Below are 12,481 nucleotides of genomic sequence, written 5' to 3'. Positions count from 1 at the left end.
CAGCATATTTGCATGTGTAAAAATGCTACACTGCTCAACAGCCAACAACAACACCAGCAAAGTAGCTATAAGAAGAAAATTAAACTCACCTTGGCAACCCTGTTGGCGACTTCTCGACCCACCATTAGCCCCTGGACAAATGTCCGTGCAGCAATGAAAGCCCTTGTGACCTGGGCCTTCAGTTTCTTGGGTATGTCTCCAAAGGGCTTTAGCTGATCTGTGTATTTACTGACACACTCCAGGTAGTCGTCTGTGAAGTGGTACTGGGAGTTGAGTAACTGGAACATGCGCTCCAGCAGCCTGGCCCAGAAGTCATTCAGCATCTCCTCCAGATTGACATTGCCCCCTGTGTAGTAGCGCTTAAGCTCAGTGAACAGGTCCTGAAAAACCTCTGAGTTCTGCATATACAGCTTCCCGTACGTCCGTGTGAACATGCTGTTGAGAGACTTCTCAGAGTTGTCCAGCAGCTCCAAGAAAAACTCTAGATGGATGGATGGTTTTGGGAGATGAGGGAGGGGTAGAGAGGACAAACAGCTGGGTCATTAAGCAGATATTTACAGTACTGAATTTCTTTCTTTCTTACAATATAAACAAACATTTGATGCTTCAACAGCACAAGAGCAAGGCAATATAGTTAGAGCAATGTCGCTGGATATACTGCAATTTAATGTCTTATTTTATGGCCCTGTCTGCATATACAGGAGCAATGTATAGCAGCCAACAATAGGTACTTGATTATGTAAGGAAAGTCAGTCCAAAGCATTAATAATTTAATAGCAGGAATAATGGGCCACAAGGACTATGAATCATTAATGTAAAGGTTCTGATTGCATACTGTAACAAAATATTCATAAATATTAGACACAGACAATAGTATACATTATCATCCTGAGCACCCGCCATTATTCCCAGATGCATTAGTTTCTCACTGAAATAAATTATTTGTCCACCCAGTTACCTGGCCTATGAGCCTATAAATGAATATTATGTTACAGTATATTGGAAGATATTTAATTCATTTCAGATTATCTGAAGAGTATGTTAAATGCACGGTAAACAATTACATTTTGAGACAAGCACATCTATTTTCTTCCTATGATTAAATTTGCCATTGATTTTGTATAATCATCTTACACTGTGTAACACTGTCATTTTTTTATATTCCTTGGTTGAAGTGAAAGTTGAATTCTCCTTACATTTCAAGGACCTATAAATTATAAAGATAGTGCAATTATTGTGCATAATGTTTCATTTTTCAAAAGAGGGCAAAGTGTCTTAGGGTAGCAGTCAAAGCTTCATGCCTCTGGGTAGGCGTTTCCAATGGCAACAGTTGAGTAACACTTGAGTGCCATAGAGTTGCAAAGAAGAAAGTCGTCTGATATTCCGGAAGTAGTGCGATAGACATTGTGACTCACAGTTGGAGTCATGGCTTGGAGGGGTCTAAATGCTGCCGGTTAAATCATCAGTACAAAAGATTAAGAACTGAGTTTAAAAAACAAAAACAAAACATATGGTCATTCAATAAAAAGTTGAAGGTGACAACAGTGACAAAACTGATGGCCATTTCACAAACCTGTAAGCTATTACATCAACTGAGAGAGTCTATGTGTCTATCTTAATTAACAGAGGCTATTGTTTAAAGAAAAACTGAAAGGGGAATGCAGAACGGTGGAAAAAACACTTTTGTGGTGATTCACTACTGATTATGCAATGTTAGACTGTAATTATAGCCTACCCTTTTCCTCTTTAACAAACCCACATCTTGTTGGTTTTGTTTTTTGTTTTTTTGTTTACTGTTTCTAATCCATTTGAAAAGTGAAAGTTAACAAACACTGTTAGCAGGTTGCTAACTAGCTTGAACTTTTCAGACAGAAACCGGTTAGCTTAGCTTGCTTATAGTCACATCCAGTTCCTAGTAAAAATAAACACCAACATTGCTTTTATTTACAGTTTGACTTTAACTATATTTGTTTTGTATTATCACTTTTAAAACAAGTCATCAAAAGTGCATCATTAATTACACATTTAACATTTACAGCAGTTATATAATTGCTTGTGTGTCTTTCTTCCATGTGAGCACCTGTTCTCTTGAGCATCACCACAACCAACAAAGAAAAACAGAGGCAGAAAAAAAGAGGGAGCATTAGCTGGGGAGTGTCACTGAAGCCTAGCTAATATGATCCCATGTTCCTGAATTCACAGGCATAAATGTTGGAGAGATCATAACACATTTCTCTGTGCATAAATGTCAAATATTCCTCCTCCCTTCTTTGTACACAAACATGCTGCAGACATTTCACGCGTCACGCTTTTAAACCATTCGGGGCTCTTCTCCTGGTTGGGTTGGCTGACATTTCTTTGCATTGTTGATGATAGCAATCATACCCGTACATGGTGGTCATATCTAATTCTAATAATACATTTCCCCTTCCTGTGATTACGTGATTAAACCATAAGGCATGATGAATTAGTATACGTGTAGCCTGTTTGTTTATAGCAAAACAAGGCTGTGCTGTGTTTAATCTAACAAAACAAGAATCTAAGAAATATTTGACTAAAACAGAACCTTTTTTTTGCATTTATTAATTTGCATATACTTTTATAACCATGTGCAAACAGTAAAATCTCAAGTGAGAGGAATAAATACTGGTGTCAAGACTACTTAATTTCACATTTAATTTTGATTCATTGATGATTGGAGGCCCTTAGAAAAACTAAACAGTGTGTTAGTGAATTATATATAAATAATAAACATGTACAGTGTTACAGTGGTTGCCGTTTCCCCAGAAGATTCCCTAGTGTTTGCATGTGTTTCCGCTTTCCTGTGTTCCCAGTTCTCCCCTGTCTGTCTGTGGGTGCTTTTCTTTTATGCTATCGTGTCTCCTCGCTTTCCTCACTCGTGTCTCTTCCTCAGATCTTAGCTCCTCTCACCGAGGATGCGAGATGCAAGGAACTGATGCGAGAACGGAGGGATTTAATTCACCAAATGGGATGTCCTCATTCACTTGTGGACCGTTTTGAGGACAGGCGCTGCTCATCCTGCACATCTGTCTGCTATCGGCTCATCACCTCTCTCAGTTTGCTCACCTGCCTCTCATCAGCCCATCAGCTGGCAGTGTATCTACCCTGTCCTCTCTCTTCAACCAGGCCACATCAGATTGTCGTGTCGACCACAACGGTAGTTACACTTCGAGGTCAACTACGCTAATGTTCTTAGTGAACCAGTTTTTTTGTTTCTTTTTGTATTCTACCCAGCATTTTTGTGTCCCAGGATCACCTACTTGCCTGTCTTCCTGCTATTCTGTCTGCCTGCCAGCAACCCCCAAAGCCTCTAAGCTACCCCTGCATGCCACGCTGCCCCTCACTCTCTCCCGCTCACACCAGCCATGCTCCTCCATTACCATTACTCACCCCTGCTGTCACTGGATCCCCATCCCCTGCCATCAGCCCCTCATTCAGATCCTGCCTCACAATAAAACTCTTTTCTTACCACACCAACTCATTCATGTTGTACATTTGGGTCCCTGTGTTCAAAACAAACAATTAATTAATTTATTGTTTGACAGTAACAAATAAAATAACTAAATTGCACGTTTTTAGCATTTAGACATGTATTTATATTAACAGATACAAATTCTTTGTGAGTGCAGAGTAAAAAAAACTTAAGTTTGTAATGCTACTAATCAAAACAAAAATGAAATTGAAAAGCTAAAACTACAGTGACTTCATGTCGCACCCATTCTTTACTTGAAAAATCAGTCAGCGTTAGTCAGATTAATTTTGGGATGACGGTAAACTGCTTCAAAGTATTATAAAAAAGGCTCCTATTGCAGCTGGGCTGAACATTCAAACTCTTGACATAGCTGAAACTAAAATCCTGGACCTGCAAGATTATCCACTGCTCTGCAACGTGTGCTAAACCCCTGGTGTGAATGCTGAGAAACATACTGTAATATATAATGCATCAGCGTATCCTTTGGTTTGCCTTGCTAATGTTCCAGACGTTTGCTTACCCACCACTTAACTGTAACTGTAAGAGTGGTGGGAGTCACAGCTCATGTCAAACTGTGCTCTGGAATGTAGTATTTATTCTCTGTTTTAGCAACTTGTTCAGCCAGACCTCTTTATCACTCCACTGAAATGGCCCACCATGTCTACACATAAAACAGGTAGGAGACCATTCCCTTGTCTCTTATTCTAGTTTCTTGCGGCTGAATGACCTGCCATTACACCTACATTTGTTTAAATATTGAAAGCCTGCAGGGCCCTTTTCACTCCATTTTTCCAATTAGAACTGAATCAAGGACATGTAATCCCGTGTGTATTGTTCACGCAAAATTGCATATGTCATACCATTTAAACAGCTTTAAGAATGGGAAATAAATCTGACAACAGAAAATTATTTATATTAGTAATGTATAAAATGTTTATTTCAATTTTAAAAACATTTCTGATTATTTGTCAAAGAATGAAGCTGATTTGTCTTGATCCACACTTGATTTAACAAGTTTTATGTGAAAATGTAAATCATGTTATTTTGCATCCGCCAAGCTGCTGCTCTTTATTCAGGCTAATTTAGAAATCTATGTAGATCAGTATTGCAAAGGTTTTCACATTCTCCAATCTTGACAATGCCATTGCTGTCCTCTGTGGTGTACTGAAAATAGACAAAATGTTAATAAACTACATACTCCCTTACCTTTGAACTTGCAGCTGGATTTGTGAGATCACGACAATACAAGAGGATGATCTCATGATATCACAAATTGATAGACAGAGGGTTCATCCAATCACCTGCCTAGTGTCTCTCCTTTCCCAAAAAGCTTCCAAGGACAACTTCTTGGATGGTTCTGTATGATAAACCATCCAGCATGTCAGATTACATACTCACATAAAGAACCTTTCAAACTGTCCCTTAGTACTAAAATCCTCTATCTGTTAAGAAATGTTTCTCCCACACATAACTGTAGAAAAGGTTGAAAAGATCTGGATAGTTTTTTGTGTCTGCATACATTCTTCTAAAGTTTATGAAACATTAGGAGAATGTATGAAGTGTATTGCAATTATCTCCATGAAAGAAATCAACTACACAAACAAGACAGAAAGGGCAAAGATGGCACCCAAACTATTCTGAAACACTCAATCAAACATTCATTTGAAATTTGATAAAATTGTGCACAAAAGAAAAAAAAAGTGACTCTGAAGTGGAGTGAAGTGATGTTACTGCTAATGGATGATAATTAGATAATATAACCTGTGGACCTGGACCACATGATTGACTTTAATAATGTTTCACTTCCAAGCAGGCAGAGTGAAAGCCAGTGGTTGCTAGTAGTGACCACATTACAATATTCAGGGTTTTTATGATTATATGTGGCTGACTAAAACAGTGACGGTCTTGTCACCAGATTGTGGTTATTGATTTTTCCATCAAAATCAGATGAAATGACTGTGTTCAGTGGTCTTATGTTATTCAAGGTTTTGTGGACCACAAACCAGAAATATAGAGAGTGGCAAGATTTTACTACTACTACTAGATGAGTTTTAACGATGACAATGTTCGGTTGGTCATGTTGGACATGAGGAGTAATTAAAGTAGCTGAGAGACTTTTACACCTTTGAGTGTGGGTGTAATTTAGTGTTTACTATGTCTCCCTAAGTTTAAAAAACAGCCCTGTTCGAATTGAAGTTGGGAAATGTCAAGAGGGAAATTAGATGGCAGGCATTTTAATACCACTCAAAACAGCCCTTGCTTTCACAAGAAATTCTACTCTTCAGTAAGTTGCTTTCACACTTAAAACTCATTTTCAGACTTAATCATACATAAAACCAGTTCACACAACTGAACAAAGTTTAAAGTTATCAAGTCTTGAACTAATTTGAGCTTTTTAGTTCCCATACAGAGCAAGAAAGTGACGTGCAGCACAGAGTTTATTGCTATTACTAATTTTCAACTCTTGTCCCTAGTTGGGCTTTTTATGTAATTAATACAGCTTTATCAGAAAACCACAATACACTACAGATATAAAAAAAAACACAGCAGGTTGCTAATTTTCAACTCTTGTCCCTAGTTGGGCTTCACATGCAATTAAAACATTATAATAACGCTACAATACACTACAGATATCGAAGAACAATAAGATAAACCTACACATAAAAATCTTTGTAATTTAGAGTACAGTTAGCTAAAAAATGGATACAGTTCTGGTTTGTTTTTAGCCAGCAATTAACCTTAAAAAACCTAACTTAAAAGATTTTACATTTGAAATAATTTGATTTCAGTTGGTAGTGTGTTCCTAATTTGACATCTCTTTATAGAGAAAGCTGATTGTCTAAATTTAAATCTATGGGAGCGTCTTGGTTGTCGAGTGGTTAGAGAGGATGCCATATAACTTCAGCATCCCTAGTTGGAATCCAGCCAGGGACCTATGCTGCAGGTCATTCCCCTTTCTCTCTCTCCCTGTTTCCTGTCAGCCTCTCTGCCAGTTACTGTACAGATAAAGGCAAAAATAAATACATTTAGATCTACAAGGTCATTTTTTATAGTTGTCATTCACCATGTTCCTATAGTTACCATGTTACTGTCTTTTCTTTGGATACATCTAAAGAGAGACTCTTTGGCTAGACTGCTGATGAATTTGGAAACTTAATTTGAGAAAACAACAATGAGTAAAGCTCTCAAAGCTAAGTATCTTTTCAGTCTGTGACAATGATGACACCAGACAGGCTTTATGTCCAACTTTTTCAGTGCCTGATTATACAGTAGTTGGTGATGCTCGATTCCATACTGTCATACAATGTGAAAGATGATAGGAAATTATAGAGTGCATAAATAACTGGGCAGTCTGAATGGGTATGCAGTGTCTGATTAATCTGAAACACTTAAAATCGGTCTTCATTCTTTTTGAAATGTTCTTTACATATTTATCAAATTTGAGTTGTGGATCTAAGATTATTCTAAAGAGCTTTAAATCTTTGACCTCCTCTATTTCTTCATTCCATATCTTGAAAATTCAAGTGGGCCCATTTTCTAATGGAGAAACACAGAAACAGAACTGTCCATCCCTTCATTTTCTATACTGCTTATCCTCTGCAGGAACATGGGAGGGGGCCGGAGGCAATCTGAACTGACACTGAGAGGCAGGGAACACCCTGCACAGGTCGCCAGTCAATCACAGGACTAACACCGTTTTTTTCAAATTCAATACAAGATGATCATGTTGCAGCCACTGATGGAAATAGGGCTGGGTGATATGACCAAAATCTCATGTCACAGTAGAGGTCATTTATTAGCTCGATAATGATACCTCGATATACGGCATTTTTAGCACAAACACGGAGGGCTCAGCTCTTCCCTCCAAACTATAAGGGTCTTTTATACAGAGATCTGTCATTAAGCCACCTTTTCTTTTTTACACTGAACCAACCAAAGCCAGGATAATGCCACTCCCATGTGTTCTTTTACACACTTTGCGGAAAAGAAAATTGATCTGATTCACTGGTTTTCTTGCTGCCAGCAATCTCTCACTTCGTTCACTCTCTAGATCGCTTGATGACAGCTGCTGACACAACAGCGTCCCATCGTGCTGTCGTTGATCCAGCTCTGACTACCTCTGGAGCCGGCTTATTGGCGGAGTAACTCGCCCCCCCCCCCCCCCCATTCCCTGTCCAGACCTTTTGTGATGAACGACGGGGCGGAATAAAGACAGCATTCCTGCCTTGAACACAGAGGAGAGCAGAGCTACCATAAATGACAGACTCTCAAACTGAGCTGAAATTAAGCGAGTGCACATCAATTTAGTAAGTAACATAAATAAAGACCATCTCTTGTGTTTTGCTGTCATTAATAGTGACCATCTTCCTTCTGCTGTCCTCTCTGCTCTTTCTCAGCGGGGGCAGAGCTGAGCCTTCTGTGTGTGCAGCAGCAGAGAGACAGACAGCAGTGGAGAGATGAGACAACTCAACGTGTTAGGTGCAATAAAAACTTTCACACACTGCTCTCTCATTTGAAGATATGACTCACACCAAGCAGCCGTTTGTTGAAAAATAAAATGTAGACAATTTAGACTTAGAAGAATGCCAGGTTGACAGTGTCAAATGACAGGTCAAGAAACACCGCTCCAATGAGATCACCCCCGTCTAAAGATTGCTACATTTTCAGTAAAATACCAATATGCATTTTCTGTTGACTATTTTGGCCTAAAACCAAATTGTTTTTGATGAAGGAGTTGGTTGGTCTCTAAGTGGTCAACTAGCTGTGCTGCCACAACCTTCTCACATACCTTTGACAGGAAGAATAAAAACTGGTAGTAATCAGATCATAATCCCAGTATTTCAGTGTTTAGCCATGATAAAGTTGGCTTCCTCTGTTTAAATTTCATGTTTTTGGTATATTTTGCTCCTATTTTCACTTCAGTAGTAGTCAAGAAATACAACACACACATCTAAATCATCCATTTCTAAGATCACAATTAATATTCCCACAGTCGCACTCAAATTGCACGATTTTGGACTTAAGGATGACAACCTTTACCTGGTCAGTTACTGCTACAAAAACACTGCAGATGCTTTTTTGTTAGTTTTCTTACAGTATGATTATGAGTCATGTTATGGTCAGAGAAACCGGTAACTAGGTTTTATTGGTAAATACCATATCAATTATGGTTGTGTTGTTTCTAGTGATTCTTGTAAGTCCTTTAATCCTCTGTTGGAAGTTCAACTTTGACATAATCATTTTCAATTTATGGTTTTTAGTTTTTGTCCAACCAGTTAATGTTGTTAATGGCACCATATAATATTATTATTACTATGTGAGGATCAAAAGTTTTCATTTTATCTTGTATTTCATTGTAAGAAGAAACACTATATGATAATGGGTTATATAGTACAATAAAATTAAAATTAATCTGAGGTGAAGGACGCACATTCAAGGCTAAATGTTCAAGAGGGGTGTTCGATTCTATTTATCTGCATTTGTACTCTGTGATAAAAATCAAAGAGAAGTACAACCAAGCAGTCTATCCTTTCTAAAGCAAACATTACCAGGAATGCTCCAAAAACTTATCCTACTATCTGTCCCTAAAGCCCATACTGAATTAGGAAAAAAGTTGTTTGGGAACTGGTCTCACTGGATGATTCTAAATGACTTAGAGGCAGGCACATCTGGTCCCTTATGTTAATAACTTGTGACAAATATTGTTGAATATTTTTGATATTTTATGATTCTATATATTTTTTTATGTCTGAAACCCTGTTAATTGTTTTGGCACCTACCAGTTTGACAATAACAGATGCTTTTTTTGTATGTTGTGTGTTCAGTTCCCCTGCCTCAGTTTCTTGTGCCTGAGCAGTTCCCTAACTACATGTATGGCGTGTTCCACTTCAGCACCAGTTTTTGGTTCTGACAATTTGTGTGTGTCAAGTCCAACAGGTTTACCAATCAGGATGCGCTTGGTTGCATGGGAACAATTTGGTCCATGTGCCTTCTGTTGATCCTGATTCAAATCCTGCCTCATTACAAACAGGTGCTGTAGCTTGTCTCTAAACACATCAAGCACAGCTTCCAATGTTGTCATCTCTGTAGTACCCTGCCTCCCTTAGGACATCAGATACTCCATTAGTTGGATATATGGGCACTTGTTCTTTTGTTTTCTCAATCACTGGTGGTCCACGATTGAGATGTATGGTGTTGACACATGCCACTTGCCGTAGTATGTTTAGAGTTGTTTTCTCATTTTTAATCAGGTCGTTTAGTCAGCAAGTGGAGTATAGGGAAAAATATCCATGTCCAAATGCGTAAAATGTTGTTTGACCAACATATCTTACTGGCCATTTTCGGGTTGATGCAGTCGGAATATCCTTAGGTTTTAAATAGTGTAAAATAGGAACAAGTATTAGCAAATAGCAGAGGGGAAGCATACAATCTCCCCCTTGATCAAACAGCTTCAGTTTCTTATTTGCTTGAAGTCATCCTGAGCAGTGTTGAAAACTTGCTGAAATATGTAGGTCAAGACACCAAGTAATGATAGAGCGAGAGTTAGAATAAGGAGGATTTGAGTGGGGCCCTACAAAGCACTCATGTCCTCGGCCGCCATCTTGAATCCAGTGTTCAAGTATATTTCAATATACTTGAATGTGCAAGTATATTGAAATAATCACCGCCCTACTCTTATATAGTTTTGAGTTTTTATGATTTCAAGGCCTATTACCTGGAAAACAGGCTGTACTGAAAATTTCAGATAGCAAGTACAGCCTGCCGACTCATGAAGAGTGAATTGCTCTCTGCTGGCCAAAGTACATATTTGGCCAGGGAATTATCTTTGAGAGTTATTGACCTTGGATAACATTCAGCTATCCAGCCTTTAGGGTCTTAGTACTTGGAAACACGTCGGTACATGGGTGTATACTTACTGACACAATACATTTAGGAATCATTTCACATCCAAATCATTTAAGTATTGAAGGTTGTACCATGAGTTAGAAAAATCCATATGGATGTAGTTCAGCTAACATGTGTGATCTGTGTGTTGGGCTTTAGTGAATCTAAATACATATTCTGTAATATTATAATCTGACTGATTTTTGGTAAATAAACATGCATGTGTTATACTACTGTATTTAACTTTGTTTGTAGAATATTTTGTCATGGCTGTTGATAGAAAAAAATCAAAAGTGGAAAAAAAACCCAAGACTATTTAAAAAAGCATACAGAATACCACCATACAAAACCTGTTTCTTTAGATGTGATTTGCTCAAAGGCTTGATTTTTCCTGGAAAACATGTTATCCAGTCTTTGGAGGAGGTGCAAGGAAAGTTATTTTTTGATAGGAGATGAATTCTCTAAATAGTGTGTTATATATCATGCTATGAAATGCTTTTCTGCAGGTATTTACTTAATAGCACAAATTCTGCACTAATAACAAAAACAAATCCCCCAAAATGTTTTCAAAAGAATTCATTATTCACTCTACTGTAATATTAGACAACTGTTTGACCCTTGAAAGTGTATCTCAGTTTTACAAAACAGTTACAGAAACTCTGAGAATGCATTTGTAATAAATGAAAGATGATGTGAATTAGCACTGTCTTTTGTAGAAACTTCATTGATTTATTTTGTATGTAATCTTAGTAGTGGAACCACATTGTTAAGCTCTGTGGTGTGCACAAAAATGACTGTTACATAAAGCTGCATAAAAATACCATTTATTATTATACAATCCCAGTTGATCTCGCAGGTCATGAGGTGGCAATCTTCTCCGTGTGCCTAGAGCGTTTACAAAGTCTGGTGAGATTGTATTCAGCATTCATGCACATAAAAAAGGGAACAGTTTGCCTGCTGATCTTACACTTGCTCTGACACTGTGTTCTTTTAAAAGCAAATTAAAGATCTTCCTAATTAGTAAAGCTTTTTTTTTTAATCAAAATAGCTTTTTGTATATACAGTTTGTATGTTTGTATGTGTATATTTATATGCATGTATGGGTGTATATAAGCATGTTTTTGTTTCCTTTTGTTATCATGTAAAGCACTTCAAACTGCCTATCCATTTGATGGTGCTATATAAATAACTGTGTCTTGAATTGAATTATCATTTATTATCTTGCCACATTTTGGCTTTTGAATACAATATATGATAATCAATACTGGGGTAAAATGAACCACTGCATTAGTGCCAGTAATAATTGAGGTTGGACTTTGTAATTTCCATATTGCATACAAAATACACAATATGTTAGAACCCTTGAAGTCATTCTGAGTGTGAGGAATCAATTTTCTCTGAGAGTGGTGCAAAGTGTTCCTTTGATATCTGGCCTAATTACTGTAAATAATTATTATGATTAATAAAGGTGACCTTTCTGTTGCTCTGGTACTAACACTTTATCCACAGAAAAAAGCCAGCATTCATCCATTAATTTTACTTCACACTATTTGAAAACTATTTTTTTACTGGCTCAAAGAATGCAATCAATAATTCTTAGTTTGGGTTAATTAAGACCAAATTTCAATTAATGGTCCAACAGACATGAATGACCAGAGGGTAGTAACTGTGCAAAGCTCTGCATGGATATTATTACATTTCATATCTTTTAGCTTAATATGTTTTAAATTGAGTCACTGTATAATGACCAAAGAACACTCAACATTTGTCAGTTTCTCAGTATACAACAGAAATAACACTCATTATGAAGTACATTTATCTCAAAATAAATAACCTCAGTTTTCCTCAGATTCTGGATCATTAGTACCTGGAATATTGACACATTTGTAAACACATTAGCAAACACATTAGCATTCCATGTCACCCATAAAACATAATTTAAACATAATTAAAGGATTATATCTGTCACTATTTTTAGAAGGCCCTTATCATTCATTTAACATTATGTTTGGAATTGCACAGAACTTTTCATTCTCTACATTCTAGGGGTGTAATGAATTCAGCCCATACTGTTTGGCAAGGATGTTCAGTTCAGTACTTGAC

General features: G+C 37.3%; 1 protein-coding gene across 1 annotated transcript in view; it reads right to left on the bottom strand.

Annotated features, from left to right (window-relative positions):
- The window catches only part of gpc6a (glypican 6a), a 148,908-nt gene that overhangs the window by 75,238 nt on the left and 61,189 nt on the right, over nt 1–12,481 (bottom strand). Inside the window, exon 3 of the mRNA XM_053318172.1 lies at nt 90–481. Coding sequence (XP_053174147.1) covers nt 90–481 — 392 coding nt within the window. The remainder of the gene's footprint in view (nt 1–89; nt 482–12,481) is intronic.

Source organism: Scomber japonicus, chromosome 1 (assembly GCF_027409825.1).
Source record: "Scomber japonicus isolate fScoJap1 chromosome 1, fScoJap1.pri, whole genome shotgun sequence".
NCBI classification, from domain to species: Eukaryota; Metazoa; Chordata; class Actinopteri; order Scombriformes; family Scombridae; genus Scomber; species Scomber japonicus.
Note: the sequence above shows the minus strand (reverse complement) of the source record. Positions and strands in the feature narration are given on the sequence as shown.